Source organism: Labrus bergylta, chromosome 7, assembly GCF_963930695.1.
Source record: "Labrus bergylta chromosome 7, fLabBer1.1, whole genome shotgun sequence".
In the NCBI taxonomy this organism is placed as follows: Eukaryota; Metazoa; Chordata; class Actinopteri; order Labriformes; family Labridae; genus Labrus; species Labrus bergylta.
Genome location: NC_089201.1, coordinates 13,666,125 through 13,693,822, shown reverse-complemented (window position 1 = coordinate 13,693,822; position 27,698 = coordinate 13,666,125). Strand labels below are relative to the sequence as shown.

The window sequence follows — 27,698 nt, the reverse complement described above, 5'->3', positions numbered from 1 at the left end:
CAGTGTGCATGAATACGGAGTGAGGAGAGGACAGGAGCTCTGGGAGTACTGGGACTGGGAGGACACAGCGGACTGGACGGACCGGACCGGACCCGGGAGCAGGCGGACATGGAGGGACAGAACGGCAGCAGCGGCAGCATCCGCTCCCGGCCGCAGGGCAGCGCGACGGAGAGCAAGAAGAAGAAGAAGAAGATGAAGGAGATCCCCGACAGGGTGACTCTGAAGAAGGAGATTGGACTGCTGAGCGCGTGCACCATCATCATAGGTGAGGCAGGAAAACACGCGAGCTCATGCTGCATGCGGGATCACTTCTTCTTCTCTCTTTCTTTACTGCAGAACTTTTAAAAACAGCTTGAAGAGTCCTGCAGGGTTGGTTCAAACTGCCCCCAAAGTGTTAGAATGACGCTGGAACTCCCTGCAGACTGCTAATTAAAAGTCTAATTAGGCTGATGATAGTTTTGCAGCTTATAAAATGAAGGACTCCATGTTTGTTTGCATGTGGCTTCTTCACATCTAACTGACTTGTAGTGCTTACGTGGCTGAAATATATGAAGTCCAGAAGCAGGCTGGTGGTCAGGCAGATGAACATTGTCCGCTGGAGCAGAATGAGCAGCAGGGACATTTAAACACTTCTCAGCACCGTAAATATGAGCAGCGTCCGCGCAGGAGGGATGGAGAGGTGGAGGGGGGCCTGCAGGGCCGAATCTAGAGTCTGTTTGGGGCCCCAGGCAAAAAATGCACAGGGTGTCTCTCCAACCAGAGTTTAAAAATAATCTGACACCAAGAAGAAAATCCAAAATTCACATATTGATAAAAAGATCATTCAAAACCAGGACAATAAAAACGTAAATAGGTCATGTCAGCTGAGCTGTCTGAGAGTTTGTTAAAGTGAAATGAGACATTCAAAGATTCAGTGTCCTTCTTTTACATCACTTAGACTACAAGGAGACACTAAGGACCACTATCTACGGAGAGCCTGAAGAGACAAAATAATGAGATTAATTGCTATCAAAAAAGTGAATGCATTGAGAGTTTCACTCTGATTTAACCCCAAATTTCTCCTGCCAGCCCCTATAGTATTTTTCTGAATTTGTCGACAACTGTCTTAAAGTCTTGAATGAACTTTAGTGATATAAAAAGAAAAAGAAGTTAAAGGTCCAATCAGTAAGCTGTGTAGTGAATGAAATTATAAAGTGAGCTTACTATATGATCAGACATTAAGGAAACATGCTATGTTGAAGTGCTGGCTTCTCTGACAACAATGCAGCAGCCAGTATGTCCTCCTTCTAACTTTAATTTCTGGTCCTGAATGCTCTGGATTTGTTTGGACCAGAGAAGGTAGGCGGTTTTAAGGCTCCCCACGCGGCCGTTTTGGACGCCCCTCGGTTTGCCAGATATGAGACCAGTTATCAGGTCAAACCAACAGGTGTTGCAGTGATGGAAGCGGGCAAGAGAACTGGTTTAGATAGAAGTGATTGTACCCGACCTAAAAAGCCTCTGCATGTTTCTAATAAGCTCCACGAGCAGAAACGTGCTCAAACTAGGATCAATATTGGAGATGCTTTTGAAAAATGGAGAGAGGTTAGAACACAGAAAGGTTTACAGACCAATGCAGAGATGGCTAAACACTGAAGCTTCAGTGTCCACCACATGGCAACCTGTGTGAACATCGACTCTAGAGAGGAGGGGACGGGTGGAGACAACTCTCTACAATGTTTAGAATTTAGACGCAGTACCAATTTTAAACACTTGGGGTCAGAGTTACATATTGCTCCTTTAAAGTGTGAAGACACTGTCATTAATTTCTTGACAACGCATGTCACACACAGTAATCACAAAGTGAAATTAAAGACACAGGAATTAGTAGAATAACAGGAAGAGTTGGCGCAGCAGCAGCGACAACATTTAGGGCCAGTCCCAATATTCCTCTTGCCCCTTCCACTTAGCTCTACCCCTACAGTTTGCAGGTTTAACTCTGTTCTGAGGGGAAAAGGGGCACTCGAAGACGAGGAAACGAGGGGAAGGGCATAAAGGTTAGAAATGACTAACTAAGCCTTAGCCACCGAAAAAGTAACACCAGCTCAGGGTCGCCCTGTTTGCTCTTATATGTCATGTAGAGGCATCGATTTTAAATGACGTCTGTTTTTTAACCATTAAAATACGCCTCTGTATTTCAGCGTTTCTATGAAATGGATCAGAGTCTGTTCAAAGAGTCTGTCTAATTTGATAATCAAGTTGTTGCTGAAGCTTTCTTACCTTCCAGCCTTTCACTCTCTGTGCACCTTGGTGGTGAAGATGTGCCCACTCTGCTTCTTCAAGATTCCCAGTTTATCTTAATATCTCTGTCTTCCTGCGGTTGTCAGGTGATGGAAACATGTCAAGTTTTGCAGAGATGGTAGATTAACGAGCTCGTGCTCCAATGGTGCTCCGCTACATTCCTAAACTCTCTATGCCCTCCATGAGCCCGAGCTGTGAACACACTCTGAATATCTGTGGTCAATTGATTTAAAAAAAATTTAAATTCAGTATTCAAGATGTAAAGAAGCAAGAGATATTGCTGAAATGATTGCATGACCACGCTTTGGTTATTGTGGATGTTTCATACAGTGGAAAAAGTTTGACGATTATTTTATTTAAATGATTCCCAAAACAATCAATGCAAAGGTGAAGCTGTTATTTAGATTTACTTAAAAAAAGTGTATTTATTGGAACAGCATCCATGTGCCTAGTAGAGGAAGAAAAAAAAATGATTTATGTAAAAATCGAGTTTCCTTGTCTTCTGAGATTTTAAGTAGATTTTAAAATCTTTTTTTTTTTTTTGGCTAATCAGTCACTCGCTGCTAAGTGCTAATTGTAGTTCTTTAATTTAGTAGAGTGTCAAATGGAGCAGCAAGAAAGTTAACCAGCCTCACAGATCACTGGAGTAGATCCTGATATATATGTGGATTAAAAAATAGACTTTGAAGTCATGGGTCCAGAATCGTTTTGAATCGAAAAATAGATTCTGAATCGAATCGGGACCCCAAGAATCGAATCACATCACATCATGAGTTACCCAAAGATTCTCAGCCCTAGTGGATAGTAGTCCAAACCTGCAGTTAAAGATTGAATCGCTGCAGCTCAGACAGTAGAGCGTGATGCCCACTACATGCAGTAATGTGCCTGAATAGATCCTCTTCCTGTCTGCGTGTTTAAACCACCATAAAGGAGACACAACGCCCACATTTCAGCATTTAGCACAGTAGTTCTCTGAGGGCGCGGTCACACTGGCCATCCGTACCGTGCCCAAGCACGCTTCAACCCTGAAGTCCAGTTCGTTTGACCAGTGTGACCGCTCCGTATCGTGCTCAGACACGGTACACAGAGGTGTGCCAAAGCCGGTACACTTCATGCACGAGCACAAGCACGCGGGTAAACAACGCTGACAGCCTTCATTATGGAGAAATCCAGAGTTTCATGGCTGTATCTGACTAAAATGACACAATATAATGAACACAAAGTAGCTGTCATGTTCTCTGTTGTTGTTCTCCGATGTGCGGGCGTCCGCGTCTATTTAATTTTTATTTTTTTTTATTTATTTATTGCTGTGTCTGATTAAAATAAGCTGTAGAGTAGCTGTCATGCTCTGTGTTTTTCTCCGATGTGCGTCTCTCTCTCTCTCTCTCTCTCTCTCTCTCTCGTCCTCCTAAACTTTTGTAAACTGAGCACGCTTCATAATAACATAAAGCATCAGTCTAGCCAGCTGTTAGTGTCTGAGGACTCCTGCTCGGGACTTTCTTTTCTGTACTTTGACATTTTTTAGTTGGTTGGATTTGAGAAACATCTATGGTGGACAATCAGCTGCACATGCATGAAGACACCTGCAGTTTAAAGACGTGATTTAAAGAGGACATATTATCCCCCTTCTCCACCTTTTCAAACATTCCCCTGTGGTCTAAATGAAACATCTGTGCTGTGCTTTGATCAAAATGTAACATGAATCAAGCACCAGAGGAGGTTTGTGACCCTGTATAAACCAGCTCTCTCAGAATGCTCTGTTTTGGTGTGTGTGTGTCTCTTTAAATGCAATGACCCCCCCCTCTGAGTTTTCCCCGTAGACATCACTCCTTCGCTAGCACGAATAAAATTGCCGACCTGCTCAAAAGTTTTGTTCTAGGCTGGGGGTGGAGTCCATGGGTGGAGATACCAGGGGAGGGGAGGAGATTTGTTTAACCAGAATCCCACTGTGACATCACAAGGAGAGCAGATTTGCATAAATGCTCTGTGTTGTAAGACTTATGCAGACCACAAACAACACTTTTGCTCCTCAAAGCCCGCTGAGATGCAAAAAGTAATATGACTCTGATACAAACAACAACCAGAACACTTCTGATACCAAAATCCTATAGCACCTACAAGTTTGTATTTTCAGCTTTTATTCTTCTATAATCATCATTTTGGTGCTGAAGTGTTGCCAACGTTTTTGTGCACTCTGTCACATTGAAACCACGCTCTCTGTCTTTCACGCTCCGCAGCTTGACTGAAGGTTTGAATTTTTTTTCTTTTTTTTTAAGTCTAATACGTAGAGATTTTAATTCAAATATCTAAATTAATTAAAACTTGACGAAACAAATGTTATATCAATATTTGTGCTTACATTACCTCAAATATTTCCAACATTTTTAATTCACATAGATATTATAGTAATCATTTCTAAACAGTCTGGGAATTTTTTTTGCCACTTTCATTGTTCTGAATGAGAGCTCCTGTTTGGATTTTGAGGAAACGGTTTCTCATCCATTCAGAAAAAAGCTGCCAAAAAAAGTATGGAAGACTTTGACCACCTTAGTGTTTGTGCTGAATCTGTAGAGTCTGTTATCTGTGTGCGTTAGAGATGTGTGTCTCTGTGTTCCCGTCACTTGTTTAAGGACTTTTATCTTTGCTAGTCGTCCAGATTGGATGCCTGAATGCAGCAGCAGCAGGGCAGAGGGGTTAACAACTTTGTTTCAGCAGTTGTATGTTTCCAGATCAGATAGAAGAACTGACCTCAGTGTTTTGTGCAGGTTTTGGCCAACTGGGCCTCGGCTGAGCTACTGAAGCCGGACATTTCTGTAACAATCCCCAAGTGGAACAAGAGAAAGGTCCTGTGTGCAGAATGCAGAAGCACCTTTGCATTCAGAGGGAGCACAGCGAGAACGAGCTGGCTGCTCCGCGCTCTGCAGCCGCACAACCAAACAACAACACTCTGTTTCTGCTCTCCTGCGTGTCACTTTCAGGGAGATGCAGAAGGTGAGTCGGTCACTTCCCACCTCTGCAGTCGGAGTGGATAATTTATGTCGGCTTATGTAATGGCTGTCTGTGCCACTTGGCTGCCTTCTGCTGTGCTACTGACAGCGCTGTAGTGTGAATGTGTGCGACCTGCTGGTACTCTACACTGCATACTGAGGCTGTGGGCTGGAGTGCCTGTCCCGGCCTGACTGATGGTCTTTACCTCCTTCTCTAACTCACTCTGTTATAGAGCTCTTTGTCTTTTTATGCCCTCTGTGTAAACTCACAGAGGGGGAAGGTATGGAGGTTTAAGTATCTCACACACAGCTCCTGCTGGTTTTGAGCTGTAGAAGGAGAAATTAATTTTAAACTGGGATATGATGTGAGTAAAATCAAACAATGTCAATAACAAGATTGGGTGGTTTGGTGGTCATTTCTTGTTTTTTAATTACTTTAAGTTGCAGTCAATCTCCTGCACACGGTCTAAACATCAGTTTGGTACCGAAATGTTGCCAATGTTTTTGTGTAATAAAGACAGCATGCAGGAGATTTAATGCTATTTTTTTATGTTTTCATTCGTCTCCTACTCACCTGTCTTATCAACTTAAACTTCAACTTAATTATCCCAGAGGTGACTTTTTTTTTTTTTGCAGCCAGGTGAAAAGGAGTAGAAGATATACTTTTTTGATCCCGTGAGGGGAAATTCAGTTTTCTGTTATTGAGACATACTACACACACAGACTGAAACACACACACACATGCACAAACAGGATCCTAACGACATGCACTGATAGGGAGGGGGGGCTGCACACAGCGAGCGCTCCTTAGCTGGTTGGGTTGGCGTCTTGCTCAATGGGAACCTCGGCAGTGCTCAGAAAGGGAACTGGCCGAGACTTGGGCTGAGTCGGGACTTGAACCGGTGACCCTCTGGTTCCCAACCCAAGTCCCTGCAGACTCAAGAAGCTTATAGAAACACAGGTACATAGAAACAACAAACACCATGAACAACATGAATACTGGAGTTCATCAGATAACAACAGGAAACTAAGAATGTATTAAAACGTCCACAAAAACCATCATTTAACATAACAAATAAAAATCATCAGTCCTCATGGTCTTCATTGGAGTTCAGTCGTTTGATGTCTTGAGGTTTAAAATAATTGTTCAACCTGTTGGTCTTGCCTGAGGGCAGAAGCTCAAACTCTCCAAACAGAGGATGTGGAGGACTCTGTAGGTCTCAAGTGTTAGCTGCAGCTCTCTGACTGAAGGTGAGAAACAGATCGACCCCCATTGATCCTACTGGTAACTTTAAGGATGTGTTGAAACCTATTTTTACCTTTTGAGAGATTACAAACAAATGTAGTTTAAAACTCAGGAAGTCCCGGCTAACACGGGGCGGTTCGCAACCTTACACTTGTCCTATGACTCACATCCCACATGGGACCTGAATAACACCCGTTGGATTGTTGCCGATGTGAAATACTGTCGGAGGATAATCGGGAGAAACGACTGATTGTTAGTACAGCGAGAAAAAGGGTTAAAAATAGGGAGACTATGCTATGCTGGTGGGGCAGTGGTTTGTGAGCGCGCCCCATGTATGGAGGCTATAGTCCTCTAGGCTGTAGGCCCTCCTTTCCTGCATGTCATTCCCTTCTCTCTCTCTCCCTGATTTCCAACTCCATCCACTGTCCTATCGCTCAATTAAAGGCACGAAAAGCCCAAAAATAAAAATCTGTAAAAAATAAATAAAAACCCGCCTCTCGACCAATGACAGCTGGGATTGGCTCTGATCCCCCCGCGCCCCCTAACGTGACATTAAGCGGTTTAGATATTGGATGGATGAATCAGCAGCTACGGGCCTATCACAGATGCTATTTTCAGAACATGTTATGCAAAAGAACAACGCTCAGAGTGATGTAGAAACGGATTCATCTTGTAGTTTGTCCAGCAGAGGGCGCTCAGACTGCTTTGTTTACAATTCTCTCCGCACTCTCTGCAGCACACGGCGGCCCACACTACAGTTAGATGATAATGCAAAATGATGTAACACATCTTTTCATTAAATTATTTGTTGAAGAAATCTGCTTTGTGAGAACCTTCAAACTGATAGAAAGTACAAATTTTCTCCGCTGATGGTCTCAAAAATCCCTTTTCGGTCAGTCTCTATTTATCTGTCAGCATCTGAAAATCGTCCTCCTTCTCCTCAGGGAACATCATCGGCTCAGGGATCTTCATCTCTCCGAAGGGCGTCCTGGAGCACTCGGGCTCGGTGGGTTTGGCGTTGGTGGTTTGGGTCCTGGGAGGTTGCATCGCCGCGTTGGGCTCCCTCTGTTATGCTGAGCTGGGCGTCACCATCCCCAAATCTGGAGGAGATTACTCGTACGTCACGGAGATATTTGGAGGTCTGATGGGGTAAGTCGATAAACAAACTCCTTTAAAACTTCTTCTGCTGTCAAAAAGACAAACTGCAATGCTTTGATTCTGGGATTGCATTACGTCAGTTGCATGAAACCCTGTTTGTGTTCACAAAACTGTCTCATGTCATCAAACGTCTTTGTCTTCTTCAGGTTCCTCTTGTTGTGGAGCGCCGTCCTCATCATGTACCCGACAACGCTGGCAGTCATTGCCCTCACCTTCTCCAGCTACGTCCTGCAGCCCGTCTTCCCAGACTGTGTCCCTCCTTACATGGCCACACGGATGCTGTCCGCCACCTGTCTCTGTGAGTCGCTTCAACATCTTCAGCGTTTGGTGGAAACAGGACGGTTAAAGGAGCGATATGTAACTCTGACACCTAGTGTTTAAAATGGGTACTGCAGTCCAAATTCTAAACATTATAGAGAGCTGTCTCCCCCCGCCCCCTCCTCTCCAGAGTTGATGCTCACGCAGGTTGCCATGTGCTTGACACTGAAGCTTCAGTGTTTAGCCAGTTCTGCATCGGTCTGTAAACCTTTCTGTGTTCTAACCTCTCTCCATTTTTCAAAAGCATCTCCAATATTGATCCTAGTTTGAGCACGTTTCTGCTCGTGGAGCTTATTAGAAACATGCAGAGGCTTTTTAGGTCGGGTACAATCACTTCTATCTGAACCAGTTCTCTTACCCGCTTCCATCTCTGCAACACCTGTTGGTTTGACCTGATAACTGGTCTCATATCTGGCAAACCGGGGGCGTCCTAAACGGCTGTGTGGGGGTGCCTTAAAACTGCCTACCTTCTCTGGTCCAAACAAATCCAGAGCATTCAGGACCAGAATCTAAAGTTAGAAGGAGGACATACTGGCTGCTGCATTGTTGTCAGAGAAGCCAACACTTCAACATAGCATGTTTCCTTAATGTCTGATCATATAGTAAGCTCACTTTAACATTTCACTCACTACACATCTTACTGATTGGACCTTTTAATTGAGTTCAGTTGTGATGATGTGCAGTATTCTTTATCTTACACAGTTTGCATATTTCATGATGAATGTTTGTTTTTCTTGTGTTTTTTCTTTCTGTTTTTCCTCCATGTTTCTTTATTTCCTGAACTGATGAATTTATCTCCTAATGAGATAAGAATGAGAATGATTAAAATCCGGCTCATCAATAAACTACAGGTCCATTCCTCTGGCACGAGCACTGCAGGGAAAGTGGTCACGTGTGAAGCGTCTCTTATGTAACTTCAGGCTGAAGGCTTTTAAAAAGCTCTTTTATGGCCGTAGTAAATAATGCACGACATCCCTTTAGGAGGGAGGAGAGCACAAGAAGAAGACGGGACGAGGTTTGATGTCTGTAGAGAAGAATATGAAAGCTGATGATGAAAACTTTACAAAAATACACACATTATAATCACCCTAAAATAAAATATTCTCCTCATATGAGATTTTTATAAAACTTTAAAAACTACTTATTCAGGGCGCCGGTGGCCGAGGGAATAGTTTGCACGCCTCATGTACAGAGACTGTGGTCCTTGAAATGGGTGGCCCAGGTTCAAATCCAACATATGTCTCCTAACCCGCATTTCATTCATTGGCCAAAATGTGTTTTAAATGTGGCATCTTAAGGAGCGCCTGATAATCGAGTGGTTGTGTTGCGTGCACCATATACCACTCTCTCTCCTCCACACATTTCCTGTCTCTCTTCAGCTGTCCTGTCCAATAAAGGGAAAAAAAATACAAACGTCAGCGTCCAAGAGAAATCACACCTGACCGACCCAAATGCGATCATTTGAACCGGGACAAAACCTGAAGGTATCTGAAGAAACCCCAAAGCATCGTGTTAGGGTACTGTTGTAGTACTCGATCTCAAGAACACTTTTTGAAGGTCAATCAAAAGCATTTTTACTTGGTTTTGTATCGGTCTCAGACTGGGTGGACACCGGATTTAAATCAAGCTGGTCTAGACCACCACTGATTGGCCATTACTGTGATTAGAAGGAAAACTTTTCTTTCTAAAAGAACAAATAACTTCTTTTTTTTTTCCCCGGTTACGACCGCAACCTTCCCGGTGTTACGGTCTCGTCCTGCCTTGGTCTTGGTCTTGTCTCGGTCTCGTCCTGCCTTGGTCTTGGTCTAGTCTCGGTCTCGCCCTGCCTTGGTCTTGGTCTAGTCTCTGTCTTGGAGCACTCTGATCTCGGGTATGTCCTGGTCTCTTTGGTTATTGTGGTCTTGACGACACTATGTTGGGGTTCTTGGGAAGCAGCAGAGAGCTCCGGCTGCACTCCTCCAAAATGTAAACGTCTCCATCAAATATTGATTGTATGAAAATAAAAAAGGTTCAAGAGGAGTAGTTACCGTGTCACAGGACGGGCCCAGCAGACGTCAGTGTCTCACAGAGCCGTGCTGACGTTACAGTCGTTAGTGGGGAGCTGTCACGCTGCCTAACTGCTGGGAGTTTTGCCTGAAGTACCTGCACTGCTGTCCGTTAATCCAGCCGGCCTCTTTGTCTCATCAATAACGTCTGGCCTGAATCTCCGTCTGCAAGGTGAAACAACGTGTGATTCCTGCGCCTCTGACGCCATCGTTCACTTGTTGGAGGAGGATTGATGCTGAAACCTGAGCTCAGCCGGGCCTCCTCGGGGATGCTTGTGTGTGTGTGTGTGTGTGTGTGTTTGTGTGTGCGTGTGTGTGTCTCGAGGGGAGGGTCCTCGCCACGTTTTCTTTGCAGCGGAAGTGGTTTGTTTTGTGGCACTGACAGCTCGTCTTTGTGCCGGAGAGTGAGGCCACCATGAGAGAGAGCCGTGACAGTGATGGACGAGGTGAAACAATCACGCCCCTCCCTCACTCGCCTCTTTCCCACATTCCTGCCTCCTGGGGCAACTCGCTGCTGCCGCCCACCACCAACAGGAACACCAGCACCGGTTCCCCGAATCAGGAACTTTATATTGATACTGACACTATTAAAGGAGCAGTCCGTGAGGTTGTTCAATTCACAGTCAGAGCACTTCAACACAGACTGAGTACAGCTGCATTAAGTCGTCTAATGCTTTGCAAGATGACTTTGTTGATGTCGTACGAGGGATGTAATCAAGGTTTTGGAAACTACACATTTTAAAACAGAACGCTTCCTATATATATTCTTATAGAGCTTGGAGTGGCGATCTAACAGCCAAAAAGGCCACTGAAGGGAAAGTCATTTTCAAAATTACAGGTAAAGAAGAACGTCCATCATGGAATATGTTTCAACTCATCTTAAAAAACACATTAAAGGTCCAATCAGTAAGATGTGTAGTGAATGAAGTGATAAAGTGAGCTTACTACATGATCAGACATTAAGGAAACATGCTATGTTGAAGTGCTGGCTTCTCTGACAACAATGCAGCAGCCAGTATGTCCTCCTTCTAACTTTAGATTCTGGTCCTGAATGCTCTGGATTTGTTTGGACCAGAGAAGGTAGGCAGTTTTAAGGTGACCCCAACATGACCGTTTTGGACGCCCCTCGGTTTGAGACCAGTTATCAGGTCAAACCAACAGGTGTTGCAGCGATGGAAGCGGGCAAGAGAACTGGTTCAGATAGAAGTGATTGTACCCGACCTAAAAAGCCTCTGCATGTTTCTAATAAGCTCCACGAGCAGAAACGTGCTCAAACTAGGATCAATATTGGAGATACTTTTGAAAAATGGAGAGAGGTTAGAACGGGAAGGTTTACAGACCGATGCAGAGCTGGCTAAACACTGAAGCTTCAGTGTCCACCACATGGCAACCTGCATGGGCATCGACTGTAGAGAGGAGGGGGCGGGGAGATGGCTCTCTATAATGTTTTGAATTTGGACTGCAGTACCCATTTTAAACACTAGGTGTCAGAGTTACATATTGCTCTTTTACTCTTTGAAACGTACCTGCCCCCCCGTGTAGGTTTCTCCGGTTTGTTTTTATCCCTGACGGAGTGTGTTTTTCTCCTCAGTGCTGCTGACCTGGGTGAACTGCTCCAGCGTTCGTATGGCGACCAGGATCCAGGACGTCTTCACAGTGGGGAAGCTGATGGCTCTGGGACTCATCATCGTGGTCGGCCTGGTCCAGATCTGCAATGGTAACCTCCTCGGTCTTCGGCCTAAAGCTTCACAGCTCCCTGAAGTGAAAACAAACTGAAATGTCCTCTTTACCTCGCAGGGAACTACGAGGCTCTGACCCCTCAAGTGGCCTTTTCCCTGGACAGGACGCCGTCGGTCGGGCAGATCGCTCTGGCCTTCCTGCAGGCCTCGTTCGCCTTCAGCGGCTGGAACTTTCTTAACTACGTCACAGAGGAGGTGGTTGAACCCAGACGGTAAATATTTACAGCCTGTCGACATCTTTCAGAGCCGTTCTCAACAGTGCAATCTGACCTATGACCATCCAACCTGAGATATCATACATGGTCCCACATTCTAAAAGCTCATACTGAAGCACTCTTTTGGTCACCTGTCAATCCTAACGTTGAATATGGAGCTGAATCCCAGATTAAAGCACAAGCAAGTTCACTCAATCAATATTAGATAGCACCATGTTGGTTTTAATTTCACCCGCACTGATTGTGTCGCCAACAGCGTCAGATTGTTGTGCTTTGCTCAGAAGCAGCTCAACATCCTCATGCATATTCGATTTATAAGCTTCTTTTATTTCCAGTGTTTTTCAACTTCCATGCATGTTAACAGATTTTTGGTTTCGACTGTATCACCTGTGCATGGTGTGTGTGTGTGTGTGTGGCCTGGGTCAGGAATCTACCTCGTGCCATCTACATCTCCATACCATTGGTGACCTTTGTGTACACGCTCACCAACATCGCCTACTTCTCCTCCATGTCACCCGAGGAGCTGCTGTCATCCAATGCCGTCGCTGTCGTGAGTAAAGCGGCTCCATCATGATTGGCAACAAAGATAAACTGTCATTTTTACATTTCATTTTTCAGACATGAGTCAGTGTTGGATAAGGATTGCTAGTCTAAAACTAAAAAACAGCATGTGAGGCCTATGTAGCGTTTAACATGCAAGCCCTCTCATGGCCAGTAGGGGGCAAGTCAGCATCCAGTTTTGCATCTTGGCTTCTGACTACTGTTTCCAAGACTCAAATCATGCCACCAACTGAAGATAGACTGATGAAGAGTAGAGAATTAAAACATTGTTTTGTTGCATTAATCAGTCTGTACGCATGAGTGAGTGTGTGTGTGTGTGTTTCTGCTGTTCAGACATTTGGAGAGAAGCTGCTCGGGATGTTCTCCGTCATCATGCCGATCTCCGTGGCTCTGTCCACCTTTGGAGGGATCAACGGCTACCTGTTCACCTCCTCCAGGTGAGACCTGCTGCTCTGCCTGCTCCGTCATGCTCACACTGTGCTGTAGTATGAGTGCTGACCGGCTGTGTGATGTGTCTGTCTGCAGGTTGTGTTTCTCTGGAGCCAGAGAGGGTCACCTGCCCAGCCTGCTGGCCATGATCCATTTTAAGAACTGCACACCTATCCCTGCCCTGCTGGTCTGCGTATGTACTACTTAACTTTCATGTCCCTTTATGTAATGAATGAATGAAACCTTTATTACCCCTAGGGGAATTTGCCTTGCACAGAGAGCATAAAAAATCTTTGTATAAAGGGGACATATTCTGAAAAATCCACTTCTTCAGTGTTTTTGAACATATATTTGGGTAACCTGAGTGTCTACTGACCCACAAAATGTGAAATAAACCCATCCAGTCCTTTGTTTGTGGTCTGCATAAGTCTTACAACACAGAGAAAAATGCTCTGTTTCAAATTTGCTCTCCTTGTGATGTCAGGTCAGCAATTTTATTCTTGCTAGCGAAGGAGTGATGTCTATCAGGAAAACTCAGGGGGGGGGGGCTCATTGCATTTAAAGAGACACACACACCAAAACGGAGCGTTCTAAGAGAGCTGGTTTTATACAGGCTCACAAACCTCCTCTGGTGCTTGATTTATGTTATATTTTGACCACAGCACAGATGTTTCATTTAGACCACGGGGGCTGTTTGAAAAGGGGGGATCATATGTCCTCTTTAATTATGCATCCATATACTGCAATATTGGAGATGCTTTTGAGAAATGGAGAGGTTAAAACTCAAAGGTTTACAGACCGATGCAGGGCTGGCTAAACACTGAAGCTTCCTGTGAAGGAGTCCCTGAATGTTCTTCCTCTAAGCTTTATACCTTTGTGTTTGCAACCAGCGTGGATGCAATCTTAGATTTCAAAGCTAGGCACTGATAATAATGAACAGGCAGGATGTTTAGTGTAATGAAAGTGGAAGTCAGATGAACACTTTAGAGGTTAACCTGAGGGTCCTGCAGAAGTTATTTAAATAAATTCACCACATATTCCTCACCTTGCTGTGTATTTCAGTGCGCTGCCACCATTGTTATTCTCTGCATCGGAGAGACACACAACCTGATCAACTACGTCTCCTTCATCAACTACCTGTCGTACGGCGTCACCATCGCCGGCCTGCTCTACTACCGCTGGAAGAAACCCAACCTGTACAGACCCATTAAGGTACCGACATTTCTCTGAGTAGTCACAAGATAAAACCAAGTAATTTTAACCGACGTCATTTATTTGCATGCACCTTTCTATTTCTACACATTTAAATATTTCAGTTGTGAAGCCGGCTGTGATGGCGTTGTTAATGAGTCCAATTAAAAGTTGTTTGTGTCGCTGACAGGGTCAGATAGTTTTGTAAAGAGTCTGACGGCGTTACAGAAAGGATCCCTACAGAGTCAGACCTTTTTGTTTCAGAGGAAGATGATTATTCAAGCAGAAACAGCTGTTACAACGAGCCTTCGAGCAGATCGAAACCCACCGATAAAAACATTAATGTCACCTCACATGAAGTGGGTTTTCTTCCTCTGATGTTCTCACCTCGTCCCCGTGTCTTCCTCAGGTGAACCTCTTGGTTCCTGTTTGTTACCTGATGTTCTGGGCGCTGCTGCTGGGTTTCAGTCTTTACTCCGAGCCCGTGGTCTGTGGCGTTGGTTTAGTCATCATGCTCACCGGTGTACCCGTCTACTTCCTGGGCGTCCATTGGAAAGAGAAACCAAAGTGCATCTACAACTTCATCGGTGAGTTTCTGTTGTGATAAAATAGTCAGACTCTTTGTGAACCTTCACTCATATTAAACATCTGTCTTGTTTTTTTTTTTTGTTCCTGCAGAGAGGGCGACGTACGTGGGCCAGAGGTTGTGTTTTGTGGTCTTTCCTCAATTTGACCCCATCGAGATCGACAGTCCGTCAGAGAAGACTGACCGCTCATCAGGCAGGGGCAGTTTGTCTGCCAATTCTTAAAACTTTGTTTTGAAGTAGATCTTTGCTGTTTTTGCTTTTTACTCTGTCACTGTAAGTCCAGACACTCCGTCCTGCTGCAGGAGCTTCATGTCTGATGTCCGACCCTCTGAGACTCTGGTTTCCCTTCAGCTGAGTGGAAACAACCTTTTTTCTTTTCTACTAAGTCGTCAACAAGCTAATGCCGACAGTGTCGCACTGTGAAAGAGACTTTGAGTCCCGTTTTGGACACTTTTTCTGTCACACGTCAGAACGCCGACCATGACAGTGTTTCTTCAGAATGTTGTTGGTCCAGTGTCTCCCACACAGACGATCCCTGGGCGGGCAGCCGAGCTCCCAGATACTGTCCTTGTTTTGACCAGCGAAAATGCTCAAACTGACTCCTGCTCAACCGAAAGTCGGACTGAAGGCCTTCATCATCCAGACACCATATTGTTCCCTTTATTTCAGTATATCATGAACCCACCTCCACTTTTTAAGTCCCCCCCCCCCCCCGCCCTCATCCCATAGGACAGCAACAGGAAGAGCTCGACATCTGCTTGAGTCTGTTTTCCATTAGAGTTACCGTTATCACATTTAATCGGCCCGTTGTGCACGCTGCCCGGCTCCTCAGGCGCACCACGCCGTTTTACCCAACGCACTTTTGAGTCATTTCTGAGCGACCGAGCGTCTCAGTGTGATCCCAACTTAAGGCCTTTTGACCCCCCCCCCCCATACCGCCCAGGTACAGCGTCATTCTGTGGGAAACACTGCTGCCTTTTATCGTGCCTTAAGGCTTTTTCACACTGAGTTTTAAACAAATTAACTTCAGATTTCTTCTTTTCTTCTTCACGCAAAAACAGACTGGAGAACTTCTTCGGGTTAAATGAGTCTGACTTTATAAAAAAAACAGATATTTATGTGTTTATTTCAAACTTCAAACGGGGAAAATGTACATTCAAATGTTTATTAATATCAACTGATCCACTTTATTAGATTTTAATATATGTTTTTGTTCGAGTGCCTTTGCTTTGTGTATCTCATTTGATTATTTGAGAAGCTCTTTGGTCTTCCATGCATCATCTGTTTTCTTGTTTGAAAACAGTTTCTTAATCTGCTCTCACATTGGTCCACATCACTACAGTAATGAAAAAGTAAGGCTGTCAGTATTAACGAGTTAATCAGGATTAATCTCATGCTATTTTGTCCCTTTAGGCTCACCGTAGATCGTTGTCCTCAGTGTCTCTCTGTGTGGAGTCTGCATGTTCTTAGAATGGGTGTGTATGTGACTTCCTGTGCTTCTGCTGCCAGCCTCTAGTGGACACTCCAGGAACTGCAGGATTTTAAACTTCAGCATCGGCTTCATTTTTCAACACCTGAAGTTGCCGCTTGGTTTTAAAACCAAACAATCCGCATGTGTCGGAGGAAAATGCCCGCTGTGTGAATATGACTAAATGGGACACGGCTTCATTTATTTTTGAGTCTTTATGTTTGACATTCTTCTAACATGTATTTTGCTATGGAAGCCCAGAGACACCATGCAACCAATCTTTTTATTTTATTCCGTTTGCCGTTATCTCAGGATAACACTGCTCGTGTTCCTCTGGGAAGAAGTTAATTTCTTACAATCTAAAGAAAACTAGGGCTGTCTGCATTAATGAGTTAGTCACAATAAATGAGGTCTGAACTGAACGCATTCATTTTTTTAACCTTGATTAATCTCATCTGATTTTGTCCCTTCAGGCTCTCGTAGATAGTCGTCCCCAGTGTCTCCCTGTAGTCTCAGTGATGTAAAAGAAGGACACTGCTGCATCTTTGAATGTCTCATTTCACTTTAACAAACTCTCAGACAGCTCAGCTGACGAGTGCAAAGTAATATCCACCTTATGACATCACACATTGACCTTATGACATCACACATTGACTTTGTTACCGTTCCTTTGAGCTGTTTGAGGTCAGTTTGGGATCTCTAACCACTTCCTGTTTCTGTGCTTCACTTCATGTCCTAACCTTCCATCTACCAGAAGCTCCTTACTGTATTTCAAAATAAAAGCACACAGCAAGTGAAGTACTCTCAGTTTAAGACAGAACTAAATTTCAAAATAAAAGAATTTTTATTTGAAAATGCGAAATAATGGAATTTCCAACATGTGATTAATTGTGATTAACTATTTAATTTGGTTTAAAGTTATCCTGATTAGAATTTCTTTTTTTTGACTGCCCTAAAATTAACTCGTAATCTCGGGAACACCAGCGTTGTTATCCCGAGAAAACGAAGCATAAGGTCATCTTGAAAATGAAGTAAAGTCAAATGTATGGCTGTGTATCTGCTTTGGGCTTTACGTGCCATGTTAACTAATCACCTGTATGCATGTTGTCTGAAAGGCCCTGTGTTCTAATGAAGCCTCTATTGATTGTTGTTCATTTACAGTCACATGGGTTTAATCATAAACTTTACACTCATACATGCAACTGTATTTTGTCTCCAAATGTTCAGCTGCACAGCCCTTCACATGGTTTATCATTCATGAAGCTAAATATATTTAAAGCTCACAGACTCTAAACATGTTGTATGCATTCTTGATTTTGTTTTCTGGCGTCCTCTCACAGTGGATACGTCTTTGTTTTAATATAAATTAATCTTTAAAGGCCTTACTCATCAGTTCATAAATAAGATTGTAAAAACACACAGCACAGCATCTGCAGCAGCTGGTCTCCAGTTCTCGTCCCGTGCAGACACGTTCACACTGTAAATTATTTGTAAAGCACGCAGCGTTTAAAACATTACATGAGATGTTAACACATTAGAGCACTTTTTGTTTGTTTGTAAAAATTAGTAAATAACTTTATTAGAACAATAAATCCAGAATAAATTGGACCAGGACTCTGTCTTTGTGTGTTTTTTCTGCACACTGCTGGTGAATCTGACTAAATCTACCCGTTTGTTGTTCTTTATATCATGTTTCTATGATGATTTGATTTACACTTTTCACAATCTTAATTTTTAAAGGTCACATATTCTCCTCCTCTTCAGTGTAAATAAGTCTCAGAGTTCCTAAAACATGTCTGTGAAGTGTCTTGTTCTAAATCCTCGCTGATCCTGTATTTGATCACGCCTATAAACCCCTCTATTTCAGCCCTGCTCAGAACAGGCTGTTTTTGTGTCTGTACCTTTAAATGTAAATGAACTGTGTCTGACCACGGCCCCTCTCTGGAAGGGGTGTCTCTGGCTTTCTCGCTCCATGTCCTATTGTTTACGGTGAGAAGGCAGACTCAGAGGGCAAAACAAACACCTAGCTATGGGAGTGTCATCCACCTGGGGGAGGGGTTACTGCTCTGTGTGATGTCATGAAGGGAAAATCTCCAAACGGCCTGTTTGAGCACACAAAAGACAGAGTCCAGATGGACTTTTCTCATCATTGGGGGGTTTGTAGACAGACTAGAGACACATATTAGAGTTAGAGGAACATGGTGAAGTGGATTTTATATATATGTGACCTTTAAAGTAAAATATTTTTTTGGAAGAATTTCCGCTATTATATTTAGCAAACATTTAAAAACTCTCTGGTCTCTGATGGTTTTTGGGAGTGAGTAGAGTGGGAGCAGCAATGGAGAAGGATCTGTCCGCCCAGGAAGGATGGTTGGTTCCTGTAGGAGGGGGGAAAGGAGGTTTGGGTCAGGAGACTTGAGTGGGGGTGGGAGTCTGCCGGTGGAAGAGCTCAGACAGGTATAGTGAGAGTCTGGTTAAGGAGTTTTTTAAAAACATTTTCTGTTCTCTATTGGGGCCAGGGATTCATAAAGTGCGTTAAATCCAACAACAACAAAAAAGAGTAAGGATAGTTTGGAAAACTTTTGTTTGTGACTCAAAAATGTCCCCAATTAAATAAAAAATTACCTTAATATCATTACCTGATCTACATTATAACGATAGGCTGTCACTCTATGATGCGATGATGACGTAGTCGTCTAAACAGGAAGTTTAAACAGGACGCTTCTTTTTCTCTCCACCACGTGACCCGCACGTTACCGCTGCTATCGTCATCATTAGACAACCTAAATGCCGGTGAGTTTCTTAAAAATCATCAACATTTCACAAATGAGTGTATTAATGTCACTGTCGCTTACATACTGATAAGTTATTAAGCTGACGTCATCTTAAAACATAGCGTATTCACGCGCACAGGTAAAATATTAGCATAGCATAGCTCCTGTTCGGGCTCTACCGCAGAACCTCATTCAGATAATTGCGGTTTGTCGTTTCTTGGCTTTTCGGTCAGTGGAAAAACCTAATAGATTATAAATCAGCCATTTAAATAAATATTTATAGCACTGTTGAAATTTTGGCGTACTTTAAATTCTCCAAATGCGACTTACTTGTTTTAAAATCCATTTAATTTGAGCTCCTGTCCCCTGAGTTATACCTGACGACCTGTAGGAGTATTTAGACATGAATACAGCGAGTAATGCTAATAACATTAGTTTAAAGTGTGGGATAATGCGCGGACTGTTCACTCGGCAGTGGAATAAAGTTTACAAATTGAGGTTTTAATTTTCATTCTTCGGTTTTGATCTGTGAAGTGTGCACTTTGGCTTGATCTTAAACCGCGTCAAATCACCTGATTTCTGACAGGAGTTTGGCGTGACGTTCTCGTGATTGAAAACATGGCAAAACTAAGCTACAACATGTATGTTTAAATGTATGTATGTATGAATAAATGCTTACAGAAGTACATGCATGACTATCTTCTCCTCTGTGATGTTATCAGGAGGTCTGAGCCGCCATGATGACAGCTGGCAGGCTGAACTTCTGCAACATCACCGCCCTGGCTCCGATGGTCCGGGTGGGGACTCTGCCTATGAGGCTGCTGGCTCTGGACTACGGAGCTGACGTGGTTTACTGCGAGGTGAGGGTGGAGGCTTTGGCAGAGAAATTAATCTTTTAGTGTGTATAAAAGTTGTTTAATGACTCTTTTTCTGTCTCTTTCAGGAGTTGATTGACATAAAAATGGCTCAGTGTCACAGGGTGGAGAACCGTAAGAATCTCTCACTTTATCTTCTCCTTCATGCCACAGCTTGTGAGAGGATCGCCCTCACACTTTGATGTTCTGTGTATTTGTCAGAGGTGCTGCAGACGGTGGATTTCGTCGCCCCTGATGATCGAGTGATGTTCAGGACCTGTGAGAGGGAGAAGGACAGAGTCGTCTTCCAGATGGTGAGACAGGAAACATCCGGAACGTATTTATTTTCCTCGTATGTTTTCTCTTGAGGGGTCACTTTTTCTCTTTGTACTTTTAGGGGACTGCTGACCCAGACCGAGCGCTGACCGTCGCCCAGCTTGTGTGAGTTTAGAGCACGAAACAGAGTCCGACTAAAAGTGAAGTTTTCTTCAGTGAAACCTGTTTGTGACTTGCACTGCATTCAGGTGCTCCTCGGATAGTCCCAGTGTCCGAGTCGCTCTCCCATCTTCAGTTAGTTCACACGCTTTCAATTCAGAATGTCGCAATGTTGTAACAAAAAGAAACAACATGGATGCTGCGTTCTGTAGACAATGTGAGGAATCTCAGTGTATCCGTGTGACCTGCTATCCTCATACTCAATATGATCACCCAATAATGATATCATAAACAGACTTAAACGTTTAATTCATGGCTCCTGTTCTTGTTCTTCTGTTGTTGATCAGGGAGAAGGATGTGGCCGCCATCGATGTGAACATGGGCTGTCCAAAAGAATACTCCACCAAGGTGAGTCTCCTCTCAGTGACCGACCTGCAGCTGCAACGCCTTCTCTAGTTTTTGATCTCTAGGTGTCCCTAAAAAGTCTTATTTTAACCTGAGAGAGGTCTTAAAGTTAAGATGAGCCTTTGAGACATGTTTGAATACTTTGTCATATTTACTCTGTCTAGTCAGCAGGGGACAAACGATTTGCAGAAAAAGTTTCTAAACGTGGACCAATTGGAATAAAAGCCTTTTGAGTCCTGCATGATATCTGGTATAAAATGGTCCTAATGTTTCTTTGTGTGCGTCAAGTCTTTAAACGTCTTATATTAGACTTTTGAAAAAGTGTGCAGCAACCCTAGGTGACCTTTGACCTCTTGCAGGGCGGGATGGGAGCTGCTCTTCTGTCAGATCCTGATAAAATCGAGGCGGTGAGTATTGGGAAAGCTATTGTGCAAAAATAAAAATAGTTAGGCTTTTATTTTGAAGTTTTGAACTGGTTTTACCTGAGAGTACTTTAGTTGCTTTTATTTTGAAATACAGTAAGGCTCTTCCTGTAAAGTGAAGATTAGGACATGAAGTTAAGCACAGGAACAGGAAGCGGTTAGGGATCCCAAAGTGACGGTCAAACAGCTCAAAGGAACGGTAACAAAGGTCAATGTGTGATGTCATCAGGTGGATACGGAGACATTAAAAAAACGACTTTTGTCTCCTAGTAGATTCTGAAGAAGCTTGTCACAGGCGTTTCCATTCCCGTCACGTGTAAAATCAGAATCCTGCCTTCGGTAAGATGTGAACATTATCCCTGTGTGTGTCAAATTACTTTTTAAAATGTTATTCCCCTTGTCATTGTTTTTTACATTCAATCTCAAAAATGTGATTAACATTCACTTCCTGACGACCTGGATGCTCTGTTCTTCTGGTTTCAGGTGGAGGACACGGTCAGTCTGGTCCAGAGGATCGAGAAGACCGGCGTCGCTGCTGTGGCTGTTCACGGCAGGTAAACAGCAGCACATACTCGTCACACCATGAACGCCGGCTTGGGGAGGGATGTTCATTCTCTCGCACAGGAACACATTCAAAAACAAACATGCGTCCAATCAGCAGTCGGTGGCGGGCTCCAACTGTCAGCTCTCACGCAAGCACTCAGTCTCTGTCTGAGGTTCTCTTGTGCGTCTTGGTCGGTCAATCGATGAGAAACAGAAACACTGAGGTGGTAGATATCCGTCTTCACTGCTGCTTCACAGTCGGGTCAGCCGCTCTGCGTCGAGATCCACCCCGGACACTTAACACACCTGGACCACAACAGAGTTAATTAATTAGCCCCACCTACTACCAGCCAGCCAACTTCAAAACAGGAAGTCATGCTGACTAAGAGATACCATATCTCCATTTTCAGAGTTATTTTTACATCTTTATTGACTTTTCAGATGCTTTTATAACATTTTTTACGCATTTTATACTTTGCCTTCTTGAGATCTGATCCCTCTCATCTGCTGCTCTTCTTGTTAAACTGCACATTTTGTCTTCACCTAATGTTTACCTGGTGTGTTTGAGGGCCGTCTGCTTCATGTCTACAGTGTTCCTGTGTTTACCTGAAACATGTCCGTGTTGCTCTTCTGGTTGTTGTGTTGCTCAGGTTAAAGGAGGAGCGTCCTCGACATCCCCTTCACTGTGATTACATTCAGGCCGTCGCTCGGGCTGTATCCATCCCTGTCATCGCCAAGTAAGACTCAAACACTCTGCAAACTTTTCTCCTGACAGAAAAAAAAAGATCAAACGTGTTCGGTTTATTAAAAAGTTATTACACCCGGTGTCTGTCCTTCTCTCCTGCAGCGGAGGCTCTCTTGACATGGTGAAGACAAACGCAGACATCGAGGAGTTCAGGAAGGCGACGGGAGCTTCTTCCGTCATGTTGGCACGCGCAGCCATGTGGAATGCATCCGTGTTCACCGACCAGGGGCCGCTACCTTTGGAGAAGGTCATGGAGGACTATCTTAAATATGTGAGTTTGTGCACAATCGCAGAATGATATCTAAAACAGGAGACATCAGAGTTTTAAAGATGTCTTCACTTGGGGGCGCTGGATAGCCTAGAGGATATGTCGCTCGCCCCATGTACAGTTGTAGCGCTCGTCAATTCAAATCCCACCTGTGCCCTTTGCTGCATGTCATACCAACACTTCTTGGCTGTCCTCTCAATAAAAAGGCAAAAAAAAAAGACGTCTTCACTTCATTGATTGGACGGTTGTGTTTTGTCTCTCTCAGGCGATCCGGTACGACAACAACGCCTACAACTCAAAGTACTGTCTGTGTCAGATGCTCCGAGACAAGGTGGAATCTCCTCTGGGGAAACAGGTCCAGGCGGCTCAGACCACCGCAGAGATCAGGTACTGGACTTTATTCTGGACTCTGTGGTGTTGACTGTTTGGGTGTGATGTCATGTTTTGGGTAATGTGATGTGATGTTGTGATGCAGTGAGGCGTATGGGCTGCAGGAGTTTTACCAGCAGATTCAGAGCGAGCAGCAGAGCAGGAAGGACGCCCTGCAGACCGACAGCCAGCCGGACCACCCCGTGATGGACGGAGACATCACCACCATGGCGGTGAAGTTTGAGCGGTCAGTTCTCAGGCTCCCTATCTCATTTAAAATACAAAACAAATAAAAAGGGCATCAGTCCAACAATCTTGAATTCTGTGTCACTTCAACTCTTGAATTCAACCATGCTTTTATTTTGAAGGACCTTCTGATTAGCCACTGAAAAAGGAACCTGTCACGCATACAAACTATTAGAAAAGAAAAGTCTAAACCTGCTGCATTAACGTTCATTAGAAGGTTGAATTCAGGCTCATTAGACTCCTCAAGCTCGTTTCAGTGATTATATGAGAAGGTAAAACACGCTGAGGATAAACTGGTGTTGGTTATGAGAAGTTGAATGATCTCTACCTGTGTTTCTTTTTGGCTTGTAGGAGGGAGTATCCGCCTCACATCACTCCGAAGATGTTCCTGCTGGAGTGGAGCCGCAAGGAGAAGCTGGAGCAGCCGCTTTATGAGACGGTGAGAGTCAACAGAGTTACTAAAGTCTGTCCTGTGAGCTTCTGTAGAGATGAAGCTGACTCAGAAACAGGTGCTTCAAAAACCCAGAGTTCATCGAGTGAGGCTAAGATGTTCCTGCTGGTTCCATATGACTTGGTGTGTTGGGTTCACATTCAAACAGAGGTCGATTGTCTTTATCTCTATACAAGAAAAATAAATACTACAGATGATTATAATACCCTGTAAGTTAGGATTTTAAAAGCACATCATGTAAGTTTGTAAAGACCTTATTTAATGCTATATTAAAAAGATCCGGCCTATCCATCATGAGCAATTTAGCAAAGCAGCAAAAGTTACATTGCTAAGGAAAAACTGCCTTATTAAAAGGCAGAACTCTTCGGCCGGATCCCCGGCTCATGACAAAACAACCTTCACAACCTAACAGTCAGTAAACAATGTCAAATGGGAGTGTGGCTAACATTAGCATTGCTAACAACACCAGCCTTCAGCCGTCCTTGCAGGTTAACGTCCACATGTCTGCACTAAATGTGGTTACACATCGCTCCGGTCAATCTGTCAGTTTAACCTGAAACAGGCGAGACATAACTTTATCAAACGGCGTTGTGTTATGGGATGCCATTCTTCCACTGTCCTGCTGTTAACCTCGGGGTCAAAGTGCAGCTTTAGGCTGGATGGCAGCATCCAATGAGCGGAGCTCCCCGGGGACCTATGCTAGGATCCTTCAGCTCGGCTTTCAGAACCATCATCCCAGACATCCTGCACCAGAAACTCACCCAGCTCACAGTGCCGGCCTCCACCTGTCAGTGGATTACCAACTTCCTGACTGACAGGAGACAGCAGATGAGGCTGGGGAGCACTACATCTAACACCTGGGCAATCAGCCCTGGTGCCCCCCAGGGGTGTGTTCTCTCCCCACTGCTCTTCTCCCTCTACACCAATGACTGCACCTCAGGGGACCCTTCTGTGAAACTCCTGAAATTTTCAGACGACACCACTGTCATCAGTCTCATCGAGGACGGAGACGAGTCTGCTTACAGACGGGAGGTGGAACAGCTGGCTCTCTGGTGCAGTCAGAACCATCTGGAGCTGTACTCGCTCAAGACTGTGGAGATGACAGTGGACTTCAGGAGAAGCCCCCCACCCCTCCCCCCTCACCATTCTGAACAGCATAGTGTCTACTGTGGACTCCTTGGATCCACAATCTCTCGAGACCTGAAGTGGACCTCCCACATAGACACAATCAGAAAGAAGGCCCATCAGAGGATGTACTTCCTGCGTCAGCTCAGGAAGTTCAACCTGCCCCAGGAGCTGCTGGAGATCATGTTTTACACCGCCATCATCCAGTCTGTTCTCTGCACCTCCTTCACTGTCTGGTTTGGATCTGCAACCAAACTGGACAGACACAGACTGCAACGGACTATAAGGACTGCAGAAAAAATAATCGGTGTCGACCTGCCCCCCATCCAGGACTTATACCAGTCCCGGGCCAGGAAACGGGCAGGTAGTATCACTGCAGGCTCCTCACACCCCGGAAACAAACTTTTCAAACTCCTCCCCTCCGGCAAGTGTTACAGAACACTGTACGCAAAAACAACCCGTCATAAGAACAGTTTCTTCCCCCAGGCTGTCACTCTGATGATCGCTAAACAGTCACAGAGTGTCAGACCTGTCGCGGTGAAATGACTCTAAACCAACCGTCACTGTGAATATATATATATATATATATATATATATAATTTAAATGATCAATATACGCACACTTATTTATGTAAATACTGTAATTGACATCTTAATTGACCCATCTGTCACATAACTGCATTTTACTTATCATGTTACTTCAGCATCTTTTGCACTATTCACCACTGCAATGTTTCATGTTTAGTCATGTAAATATTAGTCTTTTCTTATTATGTCTATTGTTGATATTTAATGTTGCACCTGTACATAAGAGAGCACAGTTCAACAAAGTTAAATTCCTTGTGTGTGTAAGCATACCTGGCCAATAAATCTGATTCTGATTCTGAGCTACAGCTCCAACTAGTGGCGGCTGGCTACGCTACACAAACTGTGACAGGATTTGGAGTGCCTGACAAAGTGCAGATTGAAAACAAACTGAACCAAATAAAAAATGCACCAATGTGACAACTTCACCCCGAGTTCAACTTAGTGTGAAAGAGACCTTAGACGTCTGGTTTTGTTGTCGTGGTATTCAAACAGATATCGATATAATTTGATTTTTACTAGTTCCATATCGAGGTTTTCATTCTGGTATCGTGACATCCCGAGTCTGTGTTGTGTTTTCAGGTGCAGCGCTCTCAGGACCGAGCCTTCCAGTCCACCGTCACCGTTGCAGGCAAGAAGTACCGATCATCTCTGTGGTCAGTAAACACAACATTCACAGAGAAAGCTTGACGTGTTATAAAAGAGATCCACAGAGGGATTCTAATATTTAATCCTCTCAACTTTTCCAGGGAGAAGTCGAAGAAATTCGCAGAGCAAGCTGCCGCCGTCGTCTGCCTGCGAATTCTTGGCGTACCCGAGGGTCGTATCGGCGAGGAGGACTCCGGTCTGGTCTGCAAGAGGAAGAGGGACGGGAAGCTGAACGGCACCACAGAAGAAGAGGGGAGCAAGAAGCGACATGTAGTTGATATCCAACAGGAAGCGGACGATACAGAGACCGCCGTGGTGGCTAACGGGGACCATGGCGACCCCGACACGCCTCCAGAACGAGCGTAGAGTTTGTTTAGGACGGTGAAAAACTTTTAAGTCTAAACAAAAGGATGAAACGTCTCGAACAAACGATGGACGTTTGCGTGAAGCAGAGGAAGGAATCAAGGAGTTCAAAGACGCGGCCTTCAGAGGTGATTTTAATTTTTCCGCAGCTCGACCTCTTCACCTTTTTCTTTGTTTGAACATTTTGTATCATCCTGGAAAGTGACATCGAAGTTTCAGTTCTTTGTCCTCAAACAAAAACCGCAGCTACTCGACTGGCAGAATATTCTTAAGCTTTTATTTTTCACTTGTATCTCTTAATGAGAACGGTTTCTACATGTTCAAACTGGGATCTTCCTCCTGGATATTCAAAGTAAACAACCCTCCAGATTTGGCATCAATATAAACGTCATATTTTATTTTTTTTACCTGCTTACTGAACACTACCAGGAGAGAGTTTGCAGCCAGCAGGGGGCAGATATTCATTTAAACCATGTGGCAACCTCCTGTGATGAAATATGAAGCTGAGGCAGAAGTGTAAAAATCCTGCAGTTCCTCAAGTGTCCACTAGAGGGTGGCTGCAGAAGCACAGGAAGTCACATACACACCCATTCTAAAAAGCCTGTTTTTACAGCAGAGATTAACATGTTTACAGCCTGGTTCAGAACACCAAATAGGTTCTGATTCGCTCATGTCTCGATCGACACACACTGTACGGGGGGTGAATGTTTTGATGACTCATCAGTTTTGATTTGATGAAGGATAGAGTTATTCACAATAAGGAGTGTAGCTGACCTGATTGACAGGTGGGCGCGGTGTAACGGTTTGTCAGGAGGCTTAAAACCCGCCTCAGCTCCAGCTCTCAGCCTGTCGTTAGGTTGACTGAAAGTTAGGCTGAGACAGCATTTCCAGCATGGAGACCGCCATTGATGGGACTCCAGCGCCCCCTGCAGGAACAGATGGGGGACGTCACTCAGGCTTCGTCCATTCATATTTACAGTCTGTGATTTAAACCTGTGCCTTAGAGAAAAACATGTTTTATTGTCCTCTGATTTTTTGGGATGGACGTTAAACTCATTTGCCTTCTGGTTTGCATCTTTCAGTTTCTGTTAAATGAGACAAACTCTGGTTGAAATGAGTCTGACTGTATTTTTATTGTCATCAGAATATAAAGCAGATACACAGTGGGAACAATGTTTCTTTTGTACTTCTGTCCAAGTCTTGAAATCAAATTAGCCGGCAAGTCGGAATATTCGGTTTGTTTA

The 27,698-nt window shown here is 44.2% G+C and overlaps 2 protein-coding genes and 1 long non-coding RNA gene across 3 annotated transcripts; 2 read left to right on the top strand and 1 right to left on the bottom strand.

Annotated features, from left to right (window-relative positions):
* Window positions 1–17,835, top strand: slc7a10b (solute carrier family 7 member 10b). The gene is made up of 11 exons (XM_020634975.3): window positions 1–265; window positions 7,455–7,659; window positions 7,815–7,966; window positions 11,623–11,748; window positions 11,829–11,982; window positions 12,412–12,535; window positions 12,880–12,983; window positions 13,072–13,168; window positions 14,038–14,187; window positions 14,576–14,753; window positions 14,845–17,835. Exons 1-11 carry the CDS (start codon window positions 109–111, stop codon window positions 14,973–14,975), a joined length of 1,578 nt encoding a protein of 525 aa, XP_020490631.1. The 5' UTR covers window positions 1–108; the 3' UTR covers window positions 14,976–17,835.
* On the bottom strand, window positions 17,001–19,834 carry LOC114920356 (uncharacterized). Its single transcript, XR_003808679.2, has 2 exons — window positions 19,675–19,834; window positions 17,001–18,599 (listed from the first exon to the last, which is right to left on the bottom strand). It is a non-coding gene; the product is annotated as an uncharacterized lncRNA (long non-coding RNA).
* Window positions 18,900–27,627, top strand: dus2 (dihydrouridine synthase 2). The gene is made up of 16 exons (XM_020634950.3): window positions 18,900–19,014; window positions 19,718–19,855; window positions 19,939–19,984; window positions 20,072–20,163; window positions 20,247–20,290; window positions 20,632–20,692; window positions 21,049–21,096; window positions 21,385–21,450; window positions 21,595–21,665; window positions 22,305–22,391; window positions 22,502–22,670; window positions 22,933–23,054; window positions 23,143–23,283; window positions 23,634–23,721; window positions 26,026–26,099; window positions 26,193–27,627. Exons 2-16 carry the CDS (start codon window positions 19,733–19,735, stop codon window positions 26,455–26,457), a joined length of 1,497 nt encoding a protein of 498 aa, XP_020490606.2. The 5' UTR covers window positions 18,900–19,014; window positions 19,718–19,732; the 3' UTR covers window positions 26,458–27,627.
* The last annotated feature ends 71 nt before the right edge of the window (window positions 27,628–27,698 follow it).

Excerpts from the sequence above, each read along its gene's own strand:
- slc7a10b (XM_020634975.3), top strand. The coding sequence starts at position 109 with ATGGAGGGACAGAACGGCAGCAGCGGCAGCATCCGCTCCCGGCCGCAG. Across the intron at positions 266-7,454 it reads CGCGTGCACCATCATCATAG|GGAACATCATCGGCTCAGGG; the intron begins GTGAGGCAGGAA and ends CCTTCTCCTCAG. Across the intron at positions 14,188-14,575 it reads ACCTGTACAGACCCATTAAG|GTGAACCTCTTGGTTCCTGT; the intron begins GTACCGACATTT and ends TGTCTTCCTCAG.
- dus2 (XM_020634950.3), top strand. The coding sequence starts at position 19,733 with ATGATGACAGCTGGCAGGCTGAACTTCTGCAACATCACCGCCCTGGCT. Across the intron at positions 21,451-21,594 it reads AAATCAGAATCCTGCCTTCG|GTGGAGGACACGGTCAGTCT; the intron begins GTAAGATGTGAA and ends TTCTGGTTTCAG. Across the intron at positions 26,100-26,192 it reads AAGTACCGATCATCTCTGTG|GGAGAAGTCGAAGAAATTCG; the intron begins GTCAGTAAACAC and ends CAACTTTTCCAG.